The sequence below is a fragment of the Prunus mume genome, linkage group LG8 (assembly GCF_029339155.1).
Source record: "Prunus mume cultivar Tortuosa linkage group LG8, ASM2933915v1, whole genome shotgun sequence".
Taxonomy (NCBI): domain Eukaryota; kingdom Viridiplantae; phylum Streptophyta; class Magnoliopsida; order Rosales; family Rosaceae; genus Prunus; species Prunus mume.
In genome coordinates, this window is record NC_142705.1 from 19,924,366 (window position 1) to 19,951,076 (window position 26,711).

Below are 26,711 nucleotides of genomic sequence, written 5' to 3' on the forward strand. Positions count from 1 at the left end.
TTGGCCTAGATTTGAGACGACATTTCGACTGCATTGCCTGCCAAAGTCACTCATACTAGTCTTCATCAATATCAGCAACTTCATGGCCCTTTATTCCTCCAAGTTTCCAATTTGAGAGAGATAGAACATTCCAATCTTTATTCTTTCCTTCTTAACTATTTCCTAGACATGCCCAGTTTGAGCTTATAGGGATTCAACCCTTCCGAAACCAAAATAATTTTTTTTTTGAATGCAGAAAGTTGTCATAAAAGCGACACCGGGATTTTGTCAATCAATGTCATAAGTGCAGCAAAGTCTAACATGTAATAGAAGCTGCAATCGTATGAAGATCTATGGCCTACCCAGACAACAATAAACAAAGAGTAAAAGAAATTTATTTTCGCTAATTTAGATTTATGAAAAAAGAAAAATAGAGAGGAGGACAACTGGGAATCTTACAAGAGCAACTCATTTGGTTTAGGTGGCATTTGATGATGTGGCTGGCGGTGAGGTGAGGAGGGGAGGTTGGTTTGGTTGTCACGAGGTTAGGTGGGTAGTATGAGAGTTGTTTGCTGGGATCTTTTATTTATTTATTTTAATTTTCTGTTTTTATTTTTACTTTTATTTTCTTGACTTAACAGTGTTAACTTAGAGTTAAGTCCTTAAAAGTGATTTTACAATAGGGTAAATTTGCTTTTAAAATTTTGAAGATAAGGTGGGCGAGAAAATAGGACAAGGGAGTGGGAATAGCAACACTCTTAGTGCCAGTTTGGCATTGCTTATTTGGGGTGATAAGTGATTTAAAAAAAAAAAATTTGAAAAACCCAACCCATTCAGTAAACTGTGAGAAAATCACTTATTGTTAAAAATTACTGTGAGAGAAAGTTATAAGAGAAAGCAGCTAATAAAGTGTTTTCATTTTTTGATTATGCAGAATCGTTTCGAAGAGGCGCTGGGTTTAATGATTATGCGACAATCATTTTTTGATTATGCGTAAAATCAATACCAACAACACTTTTAACAAACAATTTACCAAAAACCAAACTGCTTTCTCTCACAATTAATTTCTCTCACACCAAATCTGACAACGATTATTTTCACAGCACAACAATGCCAAACTGGGCCTTAATGAGTGGAGTCCAATGTTTTATTAATTCATTAATAAAAGCCAAAATAAGAAGCAAATATATTTAATGATTAGAGTCAAATGTCCTTAACATTGATTGGATTTTACCAAGATTCTCATACGTTCAAATAAGTATTGGATTGAGATTTGAAGTCTTGCACACTAGGTAGTCCAAACCGCCAAGGAGATTGGTTCCTACTGAAATTAGGTCAAAGGCTAGTATTAGAACAAGGTTCAAAGTCAATGCTCTATCTACACAACTTCTCTCAACAGATATCAAATTGATTACCATTGATCCTAAAACTGATTCCAAACGGATTTTGGCACATATTTCAGAGATGACAGACCAACTAGACTAGTTAGAACATCACATTGATAGCCTCTACTCTGCTATTGGATCAAATGACAAAGACATTGTTTAGAAAAAATGGCTTCGATCCCTCGCCCACAACCGGCCAAAAAGGGAAGGATCTTTCCAAGCTGGAATGCATGCTACAAAAATCATTTTGATGTAACATAGAAATGAATAATAAGAGTTAATATCATTCCAACCAGTTGGCAGCTCCTGAGAGATTTCATCACAAGGTAAAAGAGAGGGTACACTTCTGAGAAAAGCACCTGCTTCAATTAAGGAAAAAATAGACAAATAATGTCAACAGCTACATAGCTTGGACAGAATTCATGTGCAGAGACTGCCGATCTGGTAATGTAGGGTACAAAATCAAAGCACTAAAATGACCCATTGGCTGCGGAGCCTGCTGATTACTCAATTGACTGCACAAATATGAACTTATTTCAGTTTTCCGGCTCACGTGACGGCGACTGCGTCACTTCGGATGAGACCCCAAAAAGGCAGCTTCAAAGATTTACGAACATCCATGGCTCCATAAAAGCATCTGCGTCGTGATTTCAACAAAGTAAACAAATTAGATTATAGCATATGACAGCAATGAGGTTAAGATCAGCTGTTATTATAGAACTTCATTTGAATCTTGATTAGCCTTTACTAATTTGCAAACTTAATAAAAACCAACGTATAAGATTGTGTTTCTCTGTCACAATGTACTGCAAATTTAGACCCTCTCTAGTATGTCAAAAATCATATGAACGTCAGGTTCTAGTTTTTCTATGCTCCTACATAACTAGTAAGACACCATACCAATTTGTAGAATATCTAACCAGACAGCTAATGACCAATGTTTGGAGAGAGAAAAAAGTAACTTCAGTTTACAGTTTTTACAATTCTCTCTAAGTAGGATGCGAACAAAGTTTAAGTGGAATGATGCAACTGGAAACTGATGATACTACATGCCACAACAAAACATCTTAAAGCCACAAGCCACACAAAAAAAACATGCCTCACGTTCAAGAGAGAGAGAGAGAGAGAGAGGGGGAGGGAGAGAGAGATATATACATATATATACCTTGAAAAGTTTTATGTCATCCCTTCATTAACTAGGCTGCATTGGAGTGTACATCCTTACCCTCTGGGTCTTGGTGTCTCCAATATCGGAAGAATTGAATTAGTATCTAAAAGGCATTAAGGTACAAGAGTTTCAGACTGTTCAAGATATTGCCCTTGTTCTGTAAGAGGTACAACAAGAAAACCGTTCAACCTTCTAAGAAAAACTATTAAATTAGCAAATTTTTGACAGCTTGAGAATGCACTTTGTACTATTTTAAGATAAACATATATAGCCCTTTCAAACAGGTACGCTACATTCAAAAAAACATATGTAACAGTGATACAAGAAGGATACAAAAATATCCAGAAGCATGCATCCTCCAGAATCCACCAGCCACGGAAGATTTGGTCTGATCTCCGACCAGTCCAAGCTGTTCACAATAATGCTGCACAACAAAGAACCGAGATCAAAAGTGAAATGGAATAAAAGTAACACCTGAAACAATCTACATATTGTGTTAAAAAAAATACATCATTAACTTTGGAACTAACTGTAAATTAAATGGCTGTACAACAAAAGGCCAAACAGTAGGAAAAGAACCACAACCAACATTCACCTTGTTACATAAGTGGCATTTCCAAGAACAGCAAAGACGAACATTAAAGGATTAAGCCCCTGCATATTACAAAGAAAAATATTATCACTCTCTCTCTCTCACTCTCTCACATCATGCATGCAACACAGAAGGATATTTGCGTTCTCCTCTGGGCTGAGGAGTGGGATCAAAGGGTTTTAGAAAAGTGTAGTTGATGCTTAAACTGCTGTAATAAAAGAATCACTTAAAAAATTCATGAAAGGAGCATTCAATATCTGACTCTGCCAACAAGAAACCACTGAAAGAGAAAATAGGGAGAAAACTAACAAAGAGAACAATTACGGTAAATTTGAATCAACTAGAATCATCTCTTAGGGGCATGTTTGGGATTAGCATGAACTTTTTAACAACCAAAAGTGGTTATGACTGCATTTGACATAAAAATTTGAAAGTGCTCAGCACTTTTAGTACTTCCTGCAGGAAATTCCAAGTGCTTTTCCAGAATCTCAATCATCTCTCAAGAATCATAGAAAACTTATTCCCAGTAAGGCCTCTTCATAGAGGCAATCACACATTACTAAAATAACTTAACAAAACACAATAGGAAACCTACATAATTAACTAGAGAGTTTATCAAACACAACATGTGAACAGAAAATTAGTGTAGGAAGAGCTGTAAATGTAGGAGAGGTTGGAAAGTGGGGACTTTGAACAATTATCATACTTTCCTTGAATTTTTCAATTTATTATTGATACCCATTTAAATAATAACTTAAATTATTATTAGTGTATATAAATTGACACAAATAATTAACCCACTAAGTCCTAATTCTGATAAATATACACTTATACAAAATAAACTTAACCTCTAAACTTGAGCTTAGGCCTAACATTAAACACAGATTCCTTTTCTTCTTCCATTAATCATTAACTACATCTATGACGGTGAAAATGCTTACCTCAACATTGCCCTTTCGGATCTGCAAAAATTGATCAAGAACCAGAAGTTAACATCACTCAGACAACTGAGACAGAAACAAATGCTCATATTCTAAAATAACATAAGATACCCAAAAAAAAAAAGGAATTTATTAAGACAATGATATTTGTTGAATATAAGTAACTAATTCTGGTTTGCACGTCTTATAGATAGCAGCATATCATGCTGGAGCACACCATACTCACTACATGCACAATGACAACCCAAGTATTCATTAGCAGATAGAAGTGGCAAAATTAAAGTTTCCCCACAGAAGAAAAAAACATAAGAACTAGAATGATCTCACAGAAGTGAGCGAAGCTAAAGAAGTTGTCAACTTTGCACAATATGGCACCTCCTCCCCAATAAGTATAGCTACTTTTAAAGGTACTACTTACATTTAAGAAAATTTGAGGAAGCCGTCCACCAATGTAAATAGCTGCCATTCCCCAACCAAGCAAATTTCCTATCCTGCTGCTATCTTTAGTACCCTTTGCTTGCAACAGCTCACTACTTACCTGAAATTCAAATTGTGATTCAGCAGAAAAGAACAATGCTTGAGTTTCATTCTTCCTCTTTGGAAAACATTTACGACTTCTACAGAAAATTATCATAAAACTGGAGAAAAAAAAAAATTGTGTACAAGACATATTGACCCAGAGAACATCCTGAAACATGACTTTGTGTATCCCCAATCTTAAAACTTTGTCCGAACTCTGAACTAGAAAACAATAATGGTGATGATAATGAACTTTTTTTTAGACTAGAAGATTAAATTTGATTTCATAAGCGAGACTGTACAGTAAAGTGGACAGGTAATCCACCAAAAGCAGAAGAGCAAATAACATTAATAGCAGAAATTATAGATTAAGAAACCAAAATAAATCATGACACTGCAACTTTTCAATCTAGAATAATATTGAAGCCCAAAGCACTGCCCAGAACTTGATCTGCTCCCATATCTCCACTTACACCTCCGTAACATGTTCAAAGATCTGCTGATTCCTTTATGACCCAGACCAAAAATAGCCATCACCAGACAACCCCATATTTTTTTGGCATTTTTTTCCACCAGCCATAATGATGATGAAAGATAAGATATGTTTTACCCAACATTCCAACTAATATGCCATGTATACCCATTATATGAAGTTACAGAAAGACAGATGCACACCATGTATATCTATTATATTAAGTTTTGTATAGAACATATTAAACAGGCAACCAGAAGAGAAAACTGCTCAGCTATAAACTGGCAACATTAGTGGTTTGTGCAACAAGAATAGTGCCGCCTAACCTGTTTTCTCAATAGCATCTTAAGAATTGTAAAAGAGAAAGTAAACTGCCAGTTTGGACTTTTGACTACCTGCAACAGCCTTCTTCCTACTCGCATCACTACTCCTCGACTTGGATTTTCAACAATTAAATCAAGTTTGTTATCTACTGATCGGTGATTAAAAGTGCCAAAGAGGGTCATCAGAGAGACCTAAATCAGAAGGAAAAGATAACAGTTTACATCGTATGATCAATATTCTGACAATGCAATATACTTACTAATTATACATTCACCGGTATAGAGATTACCACAGAAAGGACGGTCTTGATATTATTAGATGGTGCAGATTGTGTAGATGCAAGTGCACCAAGCAAGGGCTCTTCATTGGAATTCCGAATATGATTAAATGTAGGAGCTGTTGTTTGTGCCAAATAAGACCTTTCTGTAGGGGTATGACTCCTTGATAGAGATCTTGCTGATCTGATGAATTCCCAGGAAAATAGAGATCTTACAACATGATCATGATTTTCAACAATGATAATTAGATAAATCACTTAATTCTGAAAATTTAAAATAATTTATCTCAGCAACCATCTGATTATAGTTGCAGACTTCATAAAAATGCTGGCAGATTTCAGCTAGCAACATCTTGCATTTCAAGATTTTAAGGTTAGATATGTAGCAAGTGTGAGCAATTTGCAGCCCTAGTTATCTTTCATTTTCTTTTAAAAGATGCAGATTAATTGAGGAGACAGCCACCAAATGTCAGTTAACATCATTATTACAATCATGACAAATCTGGAAAGGTATCCAAACTGCAGTACAAGTACCCAAAGGATGAACAGAACCCTTCAAGAAAGTAAGAGAGGTTTGTTCTTAAGATAAATATACTAGATAAAATTAAGACCAAGTTACACTAGCTAGAACCCCACTTAAATAGATCTGATAACAACTAGCCTACTCAATACTTTCTAGTTCCAAGAGCATGCCCCAAAAAGGTCACAGAAAAAACTGACTGACACAAATTACAAAAAAAATATATATGTACATATATGTATATATTAACAGCCTAAAAGCCCCAAACCGAGAAACTTATTAGATCCTCAAGAACTATCCAGAACAGTAAGTTTTCTATCAACTGGCTGCTTCACAAAGATGACTAAAACTTTAACAAAGGACAAGTGTTTTGCTTTGAATGTAATTTCTTTTGTTTTTTTTCCTCCTACATGAACCCATCTGCTCCCCTTATTTTTCAGAAGCCCGGTAGGGTTTAATGTATATCCAGTACATGTCCAACTCTTACTTCGTTTTTAATAGACAAAATGTAGATCTAACTTTATTGTGCCAAATTGAAGTCTTCATCGATTATACATTACAAGAAACAAAAATAAAAAGAGATAATCGATAATAATTTGTCACTCCATAGAAGCACATTTGAGAAATCTGATGAGAAATATTAATTACATGTAGTATGATTCTCTTCCGGGGGAAATACTTGGACAAATTCCAGGAAGAGGAATGGGTGAACTCAAAACATTTCCTGCACTGGGGGTGTCAAACCCAATACTCCTGCCATCATGGTTGACCTGTTTCCCAACGAAGTCAGTATTGCTTCTTCTAACCTCAGTCAGATTAGACTTGGAACCCTACATTACAGATTAGTGCATTAAAGGTATTCTCTTTTTGCTTTTTGATACAAGCAATAAACATACTCGATGTATGATTGCAAAAAGGCAAAAAAGAAACCTAAAGCAGAAAATAAGTAATACATAAAGTAGTTGAATTAGCAAATGTAACTGTCATAAGAAAAATAAGTGCTCCAACTTATGTGCTACTGTTGCGTTCTTCTCTGGAATTGTATTCACTCCATCACTCGCCTTTAGAAATCAGAACAACACATCTATAAGCAAACTAATCATTGTAAAACCTACTGGAAAGAAGAAGCTATTTGATAAAAAAGTTCTATTTCCACAATCTGATTAGATGGCCACAAGAAAGAGAAGAAGACAATGAGGTGCTTCTTCAATCCCATACATAAAGAAGAAACCAGTACAGAAATGCTAGCTAACCAGAAAAGATTTCCTTCTTTTCTAAGATTGAAATAAAATCTCGATCAAATTGAGGTCATATCAGCTGGTTAAACAAACAATACAGAAAATATTTGACAGATCCGTATAAGGTTAATGTGTACCTACTTCATGTAATAAAAAATTAATCAGATGGGCATGAATTTCTGAAAACCTCAAATCACTTGAATCTTTCTCAGTTCGGATTATATTCAAGTTTCCTATTTTTCCAAATCTTGATTCTTTTGCCATATTTGAACTTAGAATCTATTATGGGATCTTTCAACAAGCTTTCCATTACATGCTCTTTAAAATTTTCCTGGTTCCCAAAATGAGAAGCTCTAACTTTCCTACTCCGCTAGAAATATACAATAAAGGCAAACATGAATGAGCAAGTGGCTAAGGTTATGCGATTATGTAAGAGGAGATGAGGACATCAGCTTCCAACCTTTTTCTGTCTCAAATTGTGTTTAAGTCGAGGATATATGCAGCCATAGTATATGGTCTGCACCGCAAGAACAGCTGTGGTAATTGTATACAACTGCATACCAAGAAAACAGTGAAAGATCGCATCACCTCATTTGTTGATGACATGAAATCAATTTGAATGAAAAATCTATTTGTTTAGATATCAAAATGAAGCTCCAGTCTTGACATTCGTACCATTGCCATATAGTATTGTGTGGGAAGCTGCATAAGCAAGTATACAAAGGAGCAGTTAGTTACCAATACTTTGTGTTTATGAAAGACAATATGTACGCAAAAATGTCCAAGGCTAATCTGAGATCATTACCCTTATGCATTGGGAAGCAATAAAACAAAATAATCCCAACAAGCAAGCATTATGGAGAAATTTTGTTGACAGAGTCTTCTTGCAAAAAGCAAACTTTCTATATAGAAGATTGATACTTAACAGAAATTGCATACCAATTCTCTAGATCATCCAAATCAATTCAAAGATAACAAGAACTTAGGTAGACACTTTCAGCAAGTTCTGAATTGTAACTTGATATGCATATTCTATATATGATCAAGTCTTCTTTATCCATATAACACAGAATTTATATATGGCACAAGGACCAAGATAAAGGACCCACCAAGATAAAGGGTTCTCAATCTGGATTACCATCAATCAACAGACCAACACTAACTGGAGAACCCTAGGTTGCAATAGCATACACCATCATGTTAAGTTTACTTTGTATTGGCTAATTCCATGTCTGAAACACTAGAGTTGTAAGAGTTTGTGTCGAGCAAGTTGAAGATGACATCTCAAGAAGAATGACGAGGACGAGCTTTGGTCGCATGCTAAGACGAGTCTATGGTTTCATGTTTCACAATACAAAACTTAATGAACCAGAAGTCCACCATCAAAATGATACAGCCCTAACAAACAAATCCAAAATATACCTCCTACACTGTAGAACAAAGCTAAAAGCTATACCACAGGAAACTCCCAAATCTAATAAAATTACAGAAAACGAAAGATTCCTATAAGTTGGAGAAAGAGAACCCCATAACGATGGCCTGATTCTTTCCCAGGAAATCTCTTCTACCTCCGCACTATAGTTCTCGAATATTTTTTGATTTCTCTCCAACAAAATTACCTAAAGGACAGCTAACACAGTGCGATTCCACAACATTCTTGCCTTCCTTCCACCACCAAACAACAAACTGTTCGCAAAGCATGTTTGAAGGTGACTAAAGGATATTAACCCTTGCCTCCCTGACTAACTGCCACAGCAGCTGCAATGCATATGAACAATGTAAAAACAAGCGAGTTCCAGATTCCGCCTCTTTTTTTGGACAAAATGCACCAGTGAGTAGAAAGACAAACATTGAATCTTCTTCGTTTAAACGAAAGTGTCACATCAAGAATATTTTAACCATTTCTACATTTCTGGACTCCTATTTTGCTTCAAAGAGTTCCTACTTACCATCTACAATCTTCTACGTTTATGATGCTTAGAGTTCGAACTCCATATAAACATTTTTGCAACTTTGAGGAGAACGTTTTGCAACCTAGAGCTTTGGAGTTTATGTTGTCTTTGTGATGTTGCTTTCTCTCGTAGATGCTGTTGTGTTTTTTGCTTTTCTGGTATCTTAGGCAGCGTTTGAATTTTTTTTCCATAGTCTACAACAGTTTTATGTATGTATTCATCCTCCTTTTATGCCACTTATGCCTTGTCATATCATATGAGAAACCAGACTGATGCCACCCAAGGGTGAGTCAATAATCCCCTAGTACAGACCTTGCCGTGTCATGGCTACAGGGGACATTAAGCATAGCATTGGCCCGGAGAAGACCGTTCTTACGCCTTGGGAGGGACTTTTTCCATCACCTGACATCATGTTGCTCTATGGAGAGCTGGTTTGATTGTTACAAACTAGCCAAGTGGTGGCCACAAGGAAGAAATAGTAGATTCTCATTTTTGCCCTTGGTTGTAATGTTGACATACAAACATTGAGAATCTTACATTTACATGCACCATTAAGTAAAAGTTAAAAATACTTCCACACTTGAATTGGTAGAGGAAAACAGATGAACTATATCAGGCACTGAAGTAATACAGAGCTGCTAAATTAAATTTACCAAAAATAGAAGTTTTCATATTAGTTTCAAGAATACCTAGGAATTCATTTTCTATTGGTTAAACTTAATCTTGTCCCTGTATATGAAAAATTAAACCAAGTTTAAAAAGCTATTGAAGAAACTGAAACCGAATCATTAAAGGACACTTACCGTAGCAGGTTCCAACATGCAGCCGAAAAGATTAAAAAGGTCCCTGCATAAGAATTCCATTACAAGAGCAAAGCAATTAGTCTCTTGTCAATATCACAATTCAGCTTAGATGTTAGAACGTAAATTCACATATTATGGCTGCAGGCTGTATGAAGCAATTAGTGACCAAGTTTTGGCTTAATCAAGTAAACACAAAGGTATCATTGTCAAAATTCGAACTACAAGGACGAAAGTGAAAATCCTAGAAAACTAGAGAAATAAATTACAAAGATATTGATAAGCTTGCATTCTGAATCAAAAAATATATTTGGATTGAACTCCAAGCATAATTTGGTGGGTTTGGTGGAGGGTTTACAAAGACAAGAATTTGGGAATTGTGAAGCAAAGAAGAATGAATAGCTTTGATTTTGAATTTCTTTCTGGGTCCACCTCCACCACCACATAAATGACATGAGGAAGACATTTGAAAACAACAGCAAACAGGAAGCAAAAGTCTGAAATGGGATTTGGAATGAATGATAAGGACATAAATAAAAGTAAAAATGCACAGAACATCAACAAAATTATAATAATAAAGGATAAAGAGACGAAGAAAAGGGCAAAAGCAGTAAGCCGCAGAATCATAAAAGTAGCCTACCCGAGTATCCAAGTCATCAAGAAAGCAAGAGACAGACCGTCCGTGGATTTGTTTTTGTAGTTTGTGATGACTTGAGGTATCTCAGCAACACCCCAACTCACCACACTGATTAAACCTAGTGTCAGCGAAACGCCGTCTTTGACGCTGCAAAGTTCATACTCCATGTACTTCCTCCCCCATTCCCAACAATGCTCATCTCTCGTGGGCCCCACTGCCATTCCTCCCATCACTGTATTGTATTGCATGCTTCTCTCTCTCCGTTCTCCTCTTCTCTTCTCTACCAAAACACAGCCTTCCTTCAATGTCCCCCTCACTCACACTCTCTCTGTGGGTTTGTGTTGAGTTGTGTGTTTTGAGTGAGAGAAATATTAGAAGACAATTTCAATTTCTAATGAATTCCAAATGCACCCAAAAAAGTAATAATAATCAAAGGCAGACCATAACTAGGAATAAAAAATGTTATGTAAATATCCATATATTTCTATTTGGAAAAATTAACAAATATCCAATCAAAAAATCCTCTTTCCTTTGGAAAAATGACGGAGTGTGTTGCTGCTTGATGAGTTAAATCCAAAAATGCCGAGAAATAATTCACTTAAAAAGAAAACAAATATATATTAGGTAAAATGTCATTTTTGGTCCGTGTGGTTTACTATTTTTATTACTATAAGTCTCTATACTTTTAATTTGATCAATTTTATCCTTATAATTTGAATTTCAAGCCATTCAAGGACAATCCCAAATTTTGGTCAAATTTTTGTTTGCATGGAGGGGCGCTTAGGTCCAATCTATGGTCTCTCCTCAACCACTCCCACATCCCCTCCTATAGCTTTTCTTCTCCTTTCAAGTCTTAACTTAGTCGACTATTTATTATGAACAACACCAAACGCCTTATAATATTATAGATAAAAAGTCAGTATTCTCAAATATATTAATACTATTCCAAAAAAATTAGTCAAGATCTGACGTACCAAACGAGTTACAGTTATTGTTTACATGGAACACATTTATTTCTTTCAATTGTATTTCTAGTTAGTTATGTATATATTTTTTATTTTTTGGCTTGTGTGTTGATATTTATTAAGTTCCTTTTCCCGCAAGGAATTAATTACTTTCTCCTTATTGCTTTCGGATTAGTAGAGTTTCCCTTGTTTGAACATAAGATTGCAAATATCCCTATAAATTGAAGACATACTTGTTCTCTTCAATTCACACTTTGTTTTCTACACATTCATGATGAAGGACACACTGAACATGGAGACTTCAACAAAAAGAGAAACAAGAGAAAACCCGAACTCATTCGTCTCAATCGTCCTTGCTCTTGGTGCTCCCAACGCGACCACTCTTCCGCAGACCAAAAAAGGCACCAAACGCACCCTTCATTCACCAAAGCGCAAAGTAATTGTAACCGTAGAGCAAAATTACTCTCGCGACCCAACCCCAACCGGAAGAGAAAACAAGAAGCAGCCCCGCCACAACAACATGAAGGAGAACAAAAACACGTAGACAAACACAAACAAGAACAAGAACAAGAACAAGAACAAGAACTTGAACATGAACATGAACACGAACGCAAAAAGAAACTTGAAGAAGGTGATTCGCATCCATGTTTTGGGACCCCAATGCCATTGATGAGTCTTCTAGCGACGAAGAAAAACGACCTATAAGAGGAGTTGATAATAATCTCAATGTTTTTTTTAATTATTTTATGAATTATTTTAGTAGAATGGTTTTATTTACATATTAGCCTCTCGACTTGCGGTCACGCTTATATTGAATTTTTTAAAAAATTTATTTATTTTATCATTATTTATAGAGAATTTTGTTGGGACATTGGTTCATATTTCATATTTTATTTTCTAATTATTTGAATTTGAATTGAACTATTGTTTTACTTATTTGTCATTTTGAAGCAATTATTTGAAATTATAATTATAATAAATCTTAGATGATAAGAATAATTGAAAAACAAAAAAAACAAAACAAAGAAAAGATACAATTTTGCTAAAAAGACAAATTGAAAACAAAAAGTAAGGCCCTGTTTGGTATCCTACTCAAAAAATTAAATTTTAAAACTATGATTCTTTTTTAAAAACATGAGTTTTCAAATAGTGATTTTAAGATCTAAAAAAAATAAAAAAAACCCTAGATTCCCAAATTGAAATTAACAAAAAAAAAGGAGAGAGAGAGAGAGAGAGAGAGAGAGAGAGAGATGAGAGAGAGACGAGAGACAGGAGAGGAGAGAGAGAGAGACGAGAGAGGAGAGAGAGAGAGAGAGAGGCGAGAGAGGAGAGAGGAATGAGAGGGAGAAGAGGCGGATAGAGAGAGAGAGAGAGAGAAAAATCACTTTTTTGTTTTTAATAAGGGGATGTTTTTGAGTTTTTCTTGGATTTGAGATTTTAAAAATGGCCTACCAAATGGATTTTTATGGCTTAAAATTGGATCCAAATAGGACCAAACAAGTCCTTAAAGTTCTCATTCTTGTGCATGGCTTTCTAATTTTATGTATGTATCTAGATTTTCTGTTGTAATTTGTTTTTTTTTTGATAAACAAATTATCACATACGTTTAGTCTAGCCCCCAATGACGACAACAGTGAATACAGTGTCAATGAGGATTTTTTTTAATAAAAAAATTTATTCAAGAACAAGGAGGAAAACATAATCGAGGCAAAATCTCCATAGCCCACACTGCATCATGGCCTCACAAAACACATGCCCAATCTTAACCTCGACTAGTCCAACAAGTTGATAGATGTCCTGAGTGATTGGTGTCCTGACAGGCATCATGGCGTATCTCCAGCTCGAATTCCGAGTTTATGCATTTAAATAGTGTGAATTTACCTGTAATTCATTACATTTAGACCATTACAATAATTTAACCACCTAAAACATGACACATCAAACTCTGAATGTCTTTGAACGCAAGATTATTAGAATGTCTTTTGAGTCCCAGGCCACTTATTCTCTAACTAAAGCCAAGTTGCATACCAAGGGCCCCCCCGGAAGGAGAAGAGGCTGTAAAACAACCAGGTCCCTTAGGCCTCCATCCTGCCATTCCCCTCAAGAGGCTGTACACTCATCGTCACCATTTTCACTATCCAAGTCTTTTCAGCTATGTAAGATTTGGTATTAGAGTCATCTCGATCAAGTGGTTTGCAATTAACCAGAATCAATTTTCTGCATAAGCTGATTTCCAGTCTTTTGGAAGCTTTGATTTTGAGATTGTTGTGCCAGTCGATATTTTCAGATTTTGTGGTCGGCAAAAAATTTATTTTCCACCTTTGTATTCAACAAGCACGATGATGCAAATGCAACCATGAACATTGAGGGGAGAGGGGGGCCTTTTTCACAGAATATAAGCATGGAATGAGACAGTATGAACAGTATATCTGCCTGGATAACGGAATATAACAGAGAGAGAGAGAGAGAGCCCGTTTTTCAACTCCTATTTTCTTTTTCATTTCATAAAATTCATCATGTACTTTCATATGGAAAAGCCGCATAGGTTGCAGGTTGAAGCAGAACCACTGAAACAAGCACACCATAGGACTGATAGCATAATTAAATCAACCCTGGTATAGACTAGACCAAAGAACTTAAAAGACAAAATAAATTGTGGAGGGCTTCACTAACAATATCCACTGAGGGGCATGATGAAGGTTGCATAACCTAGACCAAATGCTGATCCTGCATGAGTACAAAAACAGTGGTTTACTCTTCAAGACCCGGTTCCATTGTCTGGACTGGTGGGGCTGTAACTACGGCCAGACTCAGGTCAGGAAAGCCAGAATCAGCAGATTTTTCTCGGATCTCCCTGTACTCTTGACAAATGGCACACAAATGGCAGAAAAAATGAGTGACAAAGTCTCCACATGGTGCTTCCTACAAAATGAATCACAAGAAATGATAAGCCCTAGTGAAGCCATAAAACTCGACTTAAGAAGTTGTCCCACAAAGTTTGTAATCCGTGACCTTGCCCCCAAAATTACTTTGAAGTTATACAATAAACTATTTTCCAACAAGCCCCATATAAATTCATATTCTCTAACACAAGCACGGTAATTATATCTTCCCTTGTTGAGAATAAATCCCACATTGGGAATTTGAAGCCTTGCATGACAATATAAAAATGAAGAGGCTTATATATTGTCATGCATGGCCACGAATTGCCAATTTCCAATTGGTTTAAGATGCCTTTGATTGCGACTCAGGCCCAACATGTCACCCAATAAATATCACATCTCTGGTAATCATTTTCTGTAACCTCTAATGAAACTGAAACAGAATTGGCCATCAAAGGCAACCGAAGTTAATTGAAACGGGATTAGCTCTTAAAGGAAAAGAGCAAAAAAAAAAAAAAAAAAAAAAAAGGAGAGTTATAATAAAGAAAAGAACAAGCATGTATAAAATATATTCACTTTTTTATATTTCTAAAGGGCCACTTATTTGGGATTTCTCAAATATGCATAATCAATTTTTTCACTATTAACAATCTATAGCCTGGAAAACTGATAAACAATGCTATACCTGAAGATTATACTTTGATCTTAGGGTCCTGCGGTAGCCACAAGCATAACATGCAACAAAGCATCCCGGTACTCCCAAAACAAGACCCTCAGTCAATAAGCAGCAGACGGTATTAACGAGTACCCACAAAATAAAATGAGTCATGCATGATCCCATGAATGTCCCAGAACCCAGAAATTCTGCATTCTTTCCGAATAAAAAGCAAGGACAAAATAGACCTATACAACCTGTACAAAACAAAAATCAGCAATTAGATGATCATTGTTGGCTTGCGCTCACAGTGATATTTGTGTAACTGACCAAAATTCAAATGTTGCTCCTGTGTATCATGCGTTATCATGATATGCGAAAAGAAACAAGTCATATTATACTCAGTCCACCTACTTCCCATTTTCTTCATTTCAACTTTTACCCATATAGATAAAACTTATTCTTCAAACAAGAAAAGCCAACTAACATTTTAACCAGTCTGCAGATCATTAGTTTGTGTGTGGGGACATTATGTTCAAAGCTCAATGAATGACCACCTGTAATTCAACCTCTACAAATCCATTATTATCTTTATATTCACTACTAATAACACCAACTATTTACCAACAGCCAATGCTTTATCTCACATCAGACAGGATTTCATGTCTTCAAAATCAGATTTAAATTACTTAAGATGTGAAGCTTATAAATAATATTTATCCAAATTTATCTCCAAAAATTCAAGGGGTTTGCTATTTTATAAATATATTAATAAATAAAAATTAGGAGACCAACTCTTTTTTCGTAACTTTATTGTCCCTGCAGTATTGATGGGTGATGGTAATTATGGGCGCCATGGTAATCAAGGGTAAGACCGCAAGAGAAATTACTCATCAGATACAAGGAAATGGTTAGCCGAATCTTATACTTTCTCAGAGCTAGTAACACTGGAATGTTAGAAATAAACCAGAAACATTTCTCTTATACATAAACTGCTAAACATGGGGACCAATAAAGAACTATATCATCCATGACGTTAACTAGCCAACTTAAGGTAGTTTAAATTGGCCCAAACTGGAAACTCAAAATATTGCTGCTTGAATAAGAATGCAAAACCAAACGATATGCAAAGCTTACTAGCTTCTGAGCTACTATATCTTGATATAAAAGTCCAAGCCTTCATTTGGAACTTCTATATTTTATGTAACATGTACATCGATGATCGAACTAGTATGCTTTAACTTGAGTCAGTCGAATCCTATGGTTTCTTAAAGCTGCTTCCTTTCTTTGGAATGTCTTCTAAATAATACAAAATGAATACCAGCCACAAATTCAGACACAATAGACGTCCACCACATAATGTAGAGTACTCAGAGAACGTTAAGCACATAGCAAGCTAAGAGCTGAGCAATATTATTATATGGTTAGTTAAATAACTGAACTCATATCCTAGCCTTTCTAAGAAAGTCCTAAGAAAATGAAGTATGACAAGCACAAGCTAATTTTTTTTCCCTACTCAAGAGGCACCTTCATTTTTTTTTCCTTCTGATAAATCAAGGTCACAAGGCAGAAAGTAGCGTACAGCTCTGCATATCGTCACAGCATGCGCAGATTCCAGAAGACCATTGTACAGGCCCATCAACACTGTTTTGCTGCTTGGGAGGCTCTTCATTTCGCAAAACAATTGCCGATTCAGAATCCGACATCCCTAAAGGAATGTACGCCGGTGGGGCATAACTGCCTTGGCTCTTCATCCTTCTCTTGTGACCCAAATGATCTGCACCCAGTAACCCAAAGCATAAACAAGAGAGAAACTGAGTCAATAAATGTGCAAAGAGACCACAATGGCAATCCCATACATCTCAATCAGCAACAAATATTCTTCTGTTAAGCATTACCCAAAAAGCACAAAGGGGAAACAAATACAATGCGACATAACATGAGGAACCGTGCCCTCCACAACAAGAGTCTAATGCGAGAGATTTACGATTAACAGCTACTTTTAAATGCTAAGATTGAAAACTCTGAGTAACAAATTGAACGCAATCAATAAAATCAAGCAGGGCAGAAAAAAAATCGAATTTCAAACATAAAATTTAGATTTAGTTCCCGCTTTTAGATAATAAATCAAACAATGCTATGAAGAAAAGAAAAAAATCACAACACCAACAACGAAGGCAGAAGGAAAACACTAAAACAAAGCATTAACAGATGGTTTAATAAATTCTAGTAAAGAAAATTGAAAGCGAAGAACAGCAATGACATGTGAAACCATTAAAAGAAAATTATGAAAAATGATAAGAAATCGAAGAAACAAAGAATCGAAGAAAGAAAGATCCGTACCTTCCTCTTTCTGTCGGTGAGTGAAGAAAATGGTGGGAGAAAAAGCAAACCTTTTCTGTTGCTGAGAAAGAGAAAATGCTTACGTTTTGCTTAGATGCCCATTTTGGGCCTAGGTATCGTCACTGATCTGCATATTAGGAATTCCCCTTTGCACCCAGTCTATCTCCACGCACCCTCAAATATATCTAGCAGTAGGCAAATGGAAATTTTTGGCACATCTCGAGGCTAATGGGGATCCGCCTTCCCATCTTCTGTTTGGGTGATTTTATTGGCACTCCATTATTTGCTCTTTACATTCCATACTAATTTAAAATATAAATAACCTATTTTACCTTTGTACACAATTACCGTTAAGGATAAAAACATTTAAAATTAAAATTAAAATTGCTCACTACACCCCACATATGTTCCTGCAACCCTAGTTTGAAGTTTTTTCTCAAACTATCATGTTCCTAAATCCTAAACCCTAGATTTATACGTATACTGGTGCAAAAATATCTTGTATTTATTCATGAAGGGTGAGATTGAAGTTAGGAAGGCTTCGAACGAGTTTATTTTTTGGCGTTTTCAAGTTTAGTATTTCGTAATAACTGGTTGTGTTCAAGACATCGATCAACGCGATGTAAATTCGGTGGGATGCCATCAAACGTTGCACCATTTTCGGTAGGGTTCGACCGGTCAGCAACGTAATATTCAATGGAGATCCACCGTAAGATGGAACGTAGTTCAGTGGTATACTACCGAAATATTACTTGCGTTTCAGTGGCATCCAATCGAAATTTATTTATTTTTTCAGTAACTTATTGCCGACCACAAATTTAATCCAAGCTATTTTGATCTTACTTCCATTGAAGGAACAAAAACAAGGTGACGCCCCTACTGAAGGCAACAATGTGGGAACAGAATGTGTAATGGACTATAGTGATTAATTCACAACTTATTTTGGTAATTATTTATCTAAAATCCTTTTTATTATCATTAACGTGGCATTAATGTTTCAAATTTTATATTTAAATAATATGAGTTTTATGTGTAGATATTCAATAGTAGAGATACATTACTTCGATGGGCTCATGAACAAGGAAAATTGAATAATATTGTCATTGTAATTAAAAGGTCTGATTATGGAGGTGAGGGCAAGAGGAGACCTCGTGTAATACTTGCTTGTGAGAGGAACGGTAACTATAAGTCTTGCAAGTATAGTGAGACAACTGATATAAGGTCGGAATGCAAATAGTGATATGAAAAAATGTGCTAGGGACACTGGTACCAAGAAATGTGGATGCCCATTCTTGTTAAAAGGTGTCAAGATTGGTGATGGGGATGATTGGAAGTTGGAGGTGGTTTGTGGAGTACACAACCATCCTATTTCAGAGTATCTTCAAGGTCATTCATTTGTGGGGCGACTTACTGAAGAGGAGAATGCCTTGTTGGTGGACATGTCTAAGAGTTTGGTGAAACCCAGAGATATTTTGGTCACCATTAAAGATAGAGATGCAATGAATGTTTCAACTATGAAGACAATATACAATGCTAGGATCCGAAATAGAACCAAAGAATTTGCTGGGAGAACCCAAATGCAACAATTTGCTTACTAAGTTATCCGAACACAATTATATTGAGTGGCATAGGACATCTGGTGATATTGTAACTGACCTGTTTTGGACACACCCCACTAATATTGATATTGTGCGTGCATTTCCACATGTACTTATCATGGATTGCACCTATAAGACTAATAGGTATTGTTTCCCACTATTACAAATTGTGGGGGTGACATCTACTAATATGACATTCTTTGTTGCATATGTGTATATGAATGCCGAGAAGGAAGACAATTACACATGGGCATTGACTGCATTGAGGAGTTTGTTGGATGATAATTGTCTTCCTGGTGTTATTATCACCAATCGAGAGTTATCCTCTATGATCTTGGGGAGCCGCTCTCTGTCTCCTCGCTGAGGCCGTGGGACACTGTCTATTAGGTCAGGATGATGAAGCTTCAGTAGTACCCTTGCGAATCCTCTTCATATCTAAAAATAAACAATATTAAGTACACACTCAGAACGTATTCGATACTTAATCACCAAAAACATAAATAAATTCGGTGGACAATCACTGAAAAAAAGAATACATATTCGTGGAGTACCACTGAAAAATCGAAAGAAATTCGGTGGGAGTCCCCTGAAAATGGAAACACATTCGGTGGACTACCACCAAACAAAGTAACAATTTCGGTGGTAACCCACCAAAGTACAGTTCAATTCGGTGGACTACCACTGAAGCAATGTAATCATTTCGGTGGCAATCCACCGAAACTAGAATCCATTTTCGGAAAACCAGGTTCGAACTTACCCAGAACCTTGAAATCGAAATCAAAATCAATGTCAGACTTTGGCTTTTCAAAAGTGAAATCAAACGTAGGCTTAATCAACACTTAGAAATGTAAATATATAAATCAAATTTGAAATCAAACCTTGAATAAGGATTTGTGAGAACTTGACCTTCAATGGCTTTCGGGTTTGCAGAGATGGAGATAGGGTGTGATGGTTCTATTCAGAGATGGTTCGGGTTTGCTGGAGGCGATGGCAAAGGGCTTCTTCGATGGTGTTACCCTCTTTTGGCCGGGGCGGCCGACGGAAGGAACTAACCAGCCCCGAAATTGGGCTTGAATGGAATGAGAATAGATGGATGTGTTGCGATGGCAAAGGATTGATGAGTTCTTTAGATTCTTTCACTTTCTCGTTGGTTAGGTTTCTGCGATGTTTTTGAGGCGCGTATAAACGTAAAGCAAAGGGCAATTATTAAATAAAGCGAGAACGAAATAAAAGCAATAAGTAAGAACGAAAAGGAAATCTTGCGAAGTGCGAGGGAATTGGTTGTATAAACTGGGATATAAACTTACACTAGCAAAATGGGTGTTGCGAGGAAAAGAAAAGTGCGAGACGAAAGATGGTTTGTGTCTGATCTGCAAGTCTTCAGGAGAGAATTTTTGGGCACTGTCAGTGGGCTAGCCATTGAATGGCCATGTCATCTTCTTTAAAATCTTTCCTTTCGATAGCCCTCCTAAATCCGGTGAGGTTTGATTTCTGGGCTTGTGTGGAAAAGGAAGTTACTATAAAAACTCCCTTGAGGTTTTGTGGGTGGTTATCCTCCGGCATATATGGGAATGGGGTTTATGAGGGCAATTTTGGAAAAAAAAGGGGGTTTAATGAGTAATTTGAAATTTTATTAAAATTTAGTGGGGTGTAAAAAATTATGGGTTGTAAAGAGTAATTTATGGGGTTCATATAGAATTTCCCTTTATGTTTCCCTTCATGTCCCTTGCATAATTTTTTGACAGGTGTTCAATCACTTGACTCGCTTAATACTGTTAACTTAATAAAACTTAAAAAAAAAAAATTAATTGAAAGAAAAATAAAACAAACAGCCATCAACGTGAGCACCCACCGCCTTAGTTGCCGCAAACCGGCCACCCACCACATCTCAAACAACCCCCCAACGGCCGTGAGCTCCTCCTCTCTTCATTGCCAGTGAAGCATCACCTCTTATGCCTCTCTTTCACTTTTTTCTCCTCCACCACCCCCACCCAAAAACCAATTTCTCTCTGAGATCCAATTCATACTTATAGACTTCTTTTAAGCGAGTGACTTTCATAGAGTTGATAAAAGTCATTAGTAAATTGACAAGATCTTTGCTATTAACAATTAGCCTTAAAAGTATGAAAAATTTATTCATTTAATAAGTTTTTTAAAAGTCATTAATTTTTTGGATACCGCTAAACTTTTAAGGACTTTTTGAAAGTCACAACTAAATACCACTAAACTTTTAAATACTTTTCTGACCAAAAAAAAAATTTAAATACTTTTAACTACTTTTTAAAGTCACAATTGAATACCATTAAATTTTTAAATACTATTTAAAAATCACACTTGAATACCTCCAGACTTTTAAACTCTACAAAAATCTTTAAAACTTAGAATTTGATACACCCTCTAAAGTTAAAAATTATGTTGAAACATTTAAATGGTAAACCTAGAAAAAGAAATTAGGGATTTGATTCCTTTTAGTTCTATGTAAGTTGATCCAATTTTTTTTTTACTAGATTCTTATTGGAGAAATTAGTATTTCTGCAGTGGTTATCATTTCGTTAAAAGAGAAAGTGACTTTCAATGATCGATATCGTTGTGTTGATAGGGATGCTTTGATGTGCAACGCTTGCGATGAACTAGGGAGGAGGGAGGATGGGGTGGCGTTCGTTGGATTGTGGTGACTACTACTATGTTATTTGTTTTTAGATTTTAGATTTTTATTTCTATTTATTTTATATCTTGCTACAACTTAACATTGTTAATTGGGGGTTAAGTTAATAGATACATGTCAAAAAATTATGCAAGGGACATGAAGGGACACATAAAATGGGGACAACGGATCTGCACCTGGATGGGAGAGATGTAGAATTTGGGATACTATGCAATTCATAATTCTTAGATTAAAAAAATACTGATTTGAATAAAATTATTATTAGAAAGATAATAATAAATTAGTTGTAAGATTGAATCTGAGCCATTGATATGCCCTCATATGTATCTTTCAAAATTTGTCTCAAAACTTGTGTAAAAAATATAATGCCATTGATTTGTCCCCATATATATATATATATATATATATATAGTACAAGCGATTGGGGATTGGGGTTTCGAACCCCTGGCCACATAGATAGAAATGGAAGAACTCAACCAAATGAGCTATACCTACAGGCCAACTAGTTTTATATTTTGAGTACCACCCTCAAATATTTTTTAAAAAGTAAAATGAAAAGTATATCCATTAATAAAAAATATCATAATGTCTTAATGAAGTATCCAGAAAATAAATTGATTCATTAGGCATCCAAACTGGACACTCACACTATATCATGAACTCCACTCACCAACTCTCACTTCACTTCACCTCTTTCTCTAATTGCCTAATACATTGTGCACTCTTTTTTTTAAGGCTGATTTACTATAGTGCCCCATGAAAATATGGTCAAATCTCATATTGCCCCCTGAAAGTCAAAGTGACCCACTTTACCTCCTTGACCAAGTTTGATGTTCCACATTGCTCCCTGCCATTAGCTCCATCCAAAAGTCTGTCAAATTTGATGACATGACAGGGGTCTTTTTCACCAATTTTGTTGTTGAAGGAAAGTGATATAGTTTTGATAGCATGCACACTGTGTTGTAGAACTAAACATACAACAACATGCCAAGGGTTGTGTTGTAAAAAAAATCTCTAAATTCGTTTTGACAACATGCAATAAATGCACATTCTTAAAAGTTGTATACTACAACGTGCAATTGTGGCACGTTGTGGAAAGTCTACTTCCACAATGCGCAACCTATGAGGCTATTTTTCTTGTAGTGCTCATAAATTAGGACACAAGTTACATCATGTACATGGTTCCAAAGCATGGATATATGAAACACATTGTGAACTCCTATCAATGCTGATGAAAGGGCCAGTTTGTAAGTCACCTCACTAATCCTCTCCAAGATCTCAAATGGGCCAATGAATCTTTGGCTTAACTTCCCTTTCTTTCCAAATCTCATAATTCCCTTCATGGGTGCCACCTTGAGGGATACCTTGTCCCCAACCACAAATTCCCTATCTTTCCTTTTCGTGTTAGCATAACTCTTTTACCGGCTTTCGGCAACCTTCATATTCTCTCTAATGATCTCAATCCCTTCGTTAGCTTCTTGAACTATACGAGGGCCCAACACCTTCTTTTCACCAACCTCTTCCTAATGTATAGGCGAGCGACACTTCCTTCCATACAATGATCCATAAGGTGCCATATGAATTGTCGCATAATAGCTGTTATTGTATGAGAACTCAACCAATGTTACATACTTATAGCAGCTACCCTTGAAATCGAAAACGCAAGCTCGTATCATGTCCTCCAAAGTCTGTATAGTCCTTTCAAATTGGCCATCAATTTGTTGCTGAAAGGGTGTATTAAAATTAAGCTTCGTACCCATGGCTTTATGTAGGCTCTTCCAGAACGTGGAAGTAAATTGGGGGTCCCTATCAAACGCAAAGGACACAGGTACTCCGTGCTACCTCACGATCTCATCTAGTTGTGCCAACCTATTTATTGAGTACGTATTATTGATTGGGAGGAAGTAAGCATACTTTGTTAGTCGATCAACAATCACCCAAATGGCATTAAATCCCTTGTTAGTCCTTGGTAAGCTAACCACAAAGTCTATGGCTATCCTCTCCTATTTCCAAACCGAGATCAATAGTACAGCTTCAAAAGCCCAGAGGGCCGTTGGTGCTCTATCTTAACCTGCTGGCAGGTCATACATTATTCAACATGATGAGCTATTTTTGTTTTCATGAAAGGCCACTAATAAATGGCTCGTAAGTCTCAATACATCTTGGCACTTCCCGGATGGACCGAGTAGGGTGAACTATGCTCCTCAACTAGTATCTCCTTCTTAATTGAGTCGTTGTTGGGTACACACACACCCTCTTTCCAAGATGTAATACCCATCCTCTAACATCCTAAAGTTTGATTCTTTGCCTTGTAAAACCTTATTTGAGATGTTCCCCATCTGAGCATCCTTTCTCTGACCTTCCTTAATTCTATCCATCAAGGTAGGTTGTACTACTAATCCACCAAATATGAGCTATCACCTCCTCCTTGAACTTCAATACTAAGCTCCTCAAAATCTCTAGTGATTTCTAGTTGTGTAGTCAACAGTGCGGCGATATAGCCTGTAGGCTTCTTACTTAGGGCATTTGCTACTACATTGGCTTTCTTTGGATGGTAATTGATCACACAGTCGTAATCCTTCACTAACTCAAGCCATCGCCTCTATCGCATATTGAGTTCCCTTTGAGTGAAGAAATACTTAAGGCTTTTATGATCTGTGTAAATCTCACATCTTTCTCCATATAGATAGTGCCTCCAAATATTTAGTGCAAACACCACATCTACTAACTCTAAATCATGGGTTGGAGTTTTACTCATAATTCTTCAATTGTCGACATGCATATGCAATCACCTTCCCATTTTGCATTAGACACATCCAAGCCCTTTATGAGAAGCGTTATTGTAGATCACAAATCCACCCGGACCAAATGGCATGGTTAAAACCGGGGCAGTCACCAGTTGGTTCTTTAACATCCCACTTCAACTAACGGAGAAGGGGTGATGTGCCTTATATGTACATGCCCGCCTCCATCTAGTATGAGGCCTTTTGGGAGCTCACTGGCTTCGAAGTCATGAGAACTCTGAAGTTAAGCGAGTTGGGGCTAGAGCAATCCTAGGATGGGTGACCTACTGGGAAGTTGCTCGTGAGTTTCCAAAAATAAAATCGTGAGGGCAGAGAGGGGGCCCTAAAGCGGACAATATCGTGCTACGCAGAGTCGATTCGGATATGACAATTTGGTATCGAGCCACTCTGCCGTGGTGTGAGTGTGCCGAGGACGTCGGGCCCCTAAGGAGGGTGGATTGTAACATCCCACTTCGACCAATGGAGAGGGGGTGATGTGCCTTATGTGTACATGCCCGCCTCCATCTAACACGAGGCCTTTTGGGAGTTCACTGGCTTTGGAGTCATGAGAACTCTGAAGTTAAGAGAGTTGGGGCTAGAGTAATCCCACGATGGGTGACCCACTAGGAAGTTGCTCGTGAGTTCCCAGAAACAAAACCGTGAGGATAGAGAAAGGGGCCCAAAGCAGAGCCGAACCCAGGATGTGATAGTTCTTGAGTTCTTGAAAGCTCTTCTCACATCCATTGGTCCACTGAAATTTAGCATTCTTCTTAGTTAGCTGAGTAAGTGGCGTTGCAATTTTAGAAAACTCTTCAACGAAACGCCTGTAGTAACCAACGAGTCCGAAGAAACTTCTTACCTCCTCCACACTAGTAGGGTTGACCAATTGGCCACAGCTTTGACCTTACTTGGGTCTACAAAGATCCCCTGGTTATAAATATATGCCCCAATAATGAAACTTGATTAGGCCAGAATTCACACTTCTTACAATTCGCAAATAGTTTCTTCATTCTTAAAATTTCTTAAAACTTATCTTAAATGCTTCCCGTGTTCCTCTTATGTCTTGGAGTATACCAAAATGTCATCGATGAACACAATAACGAACTTATCCAAGTATTCTTTAAACACTAATTTATGAGGTCCATGAAAGTTGCTAACACGTTCGTTAAACCAAATGGCATCACCAAAAATTCATAATGTATGTACTGTGTGCGAAAGGTAGTTTTAGGAACATCCTCCTTTCTAACTTTCAACTAATGGTAACCCGATCTAAGATCAATCTTTGACAAAACACTTGCTTCTTATAGGTGATAGAATAAATCTTTTATCCTTGGGAGTGGATACTTGTTCTTTATAGTGTCTCGGTTGAGTACTCAGTAGTCGATACACAACCTCATCACCCCATCCTTCCTTTTAACAAATAACATTGGTGCTCATCTCGCAGTGAGACACTTGGTGCCAATCGATAATGGGGTTTCAATATAGGAGTCGTGCGTGGTAAAAATTCAATTGCGAACTCACTTTCGCGATCAGGTGGTAATCCTTTTGTGTTGTTTGGGAACACATATGTGTAGTCCCTAACCATCGAACTATTCTGCATCTGAGTCTCTTCCTTCTTAGCCTCATACACATTACTTAAGAAGCCCACTCTCCCTTTCCATAACAACTTCTTAGCTTGCAATGCCGATATCACCATTGGTAGTGATTACACTTTAGCACCAACAATACAAAACTCAACTTTGTTAGGTGGTTAGAAAACAATCTCTTTCTCAAAGCACTTCACCATGGAGCAATGAGTGGATAACCAATCTGCTCCAAACTCTCTATTCATTATAGTCATTGCACAACCCTTTAGCACCTCCTTGTAATTTAATAACTCCCCGGAAGGGGTGGCCACATAAAATTCTAATTCTAACTTAACAAGCATACCACTAATTTTTCTAGAAAATCTAGAGGATACAAAAGAATGTATAGCTCCGTTATCAAATAAGGTAAAAGTAAGATGTCCAGATATTA

At 36.6% G+C, this 26,711-nt stretch overlaps 2 protein-coding genes and 1 long non-coding RNA gene across 5 annotated transcripts; all 3 read right to left on the minus strand.

Annotated features, from left to right (window-relative positions):
- Positions 1-1,711: 1,711 nt before the first annotated feature.
- On the minus strand, positions 1,712-11,185 carry LOC103339143 (PQ-loop repeat family protein / transmembrane family protein). 2 transcript variants are annotated; one of them, XM_008242433.2, is made up of 13 exons: positions 10,808-11,185; positions 10,171-10,213; positions 8,091-8,117; positions 7,876-7,968; positions 6,826-6,947; positions 5,670-5,841; positions 5,452-5,571; positions 4,484-4,603; positions 4,066-4,086; positions 3,128-3,186; positions 2,866-2,956; positions 2,530-2,635; positions 1,712-2,001 (listed from the first exon to the last, which is right to left on the minus strand). In XM_008242433.2, exons 1-12 carry the CDS (start codon positions 11,050-11,052, stop codon positions 2,561-2,563), a joined length of 1,188 nt encoding a protein of 395 aa, XP_008240655.2. In that variant the 5' UTR covers positions 11,053-11,185; the 3' UTR covers positions 1,712-2,001; positions 2,530-2,560. The 2 variants fall into 2 exon arrangements, with proteins under 2 accessions (XP_008240655.2, XP_008240654.2); XM_008242432.2 differs by having other exon boundaries at positions 6,826-7,007; positions 10,808-11,184.
- Positions 11,186-14,243: 3,058 nt separating this feature from the next.
- On the minus strand, positions 14,244-17,894 carry LOC103339142 (PLAC8 family protein). Of its 2 annotated transcripts, none has more exons than XM_008242430.3 (4): positions 17,650-17,894; positions 16,834-17,083; positions 15,337-15,563; positions 14,244-14,691 (listed from the first exon to the last, which is right to left on the minus strand). In XM_008242430.3, the coding sequence occupies exons 2-4, from the start codon at positions 16,976-16,978 to the stop codon at positions 14,521-14,523; spliced, it is 543 nt and encodes a 180-aa protein (XP_008240652.2). In that variant the 5' UTR covers positions 16,979-17,083; positions 17,650-17,894; the 3' UTR covers positions 14,244-14,520. The 2 variants fall into 2 exon arrangements, with proteins under 2 accessions (XP_008240652.2, XP_008240651.2); XM_008242429.3 differs by having other exon boundaries at positions 16,889-17,083; positions 17,650-17,893.
- A 1,205-nt stretch (positions 17,895-19,099) lies between these two features.
- Positions 19,100-20,259, minus strand: LOC148914982 (uncharacterized). The gene is made up of 2 exons (XR_016122844.1): positions 20,126-20,259; positions 19,100-19,682 (listed from the first exon to the last, which is right to left on the minus strand). It is a non-coding gene; the product is annotated as an uncharacterized LOC148914982 (long non-coding RNA).
- Between the last annotated feature and the right edge of the window lie 6,452 nt (positions 20,260-26,711).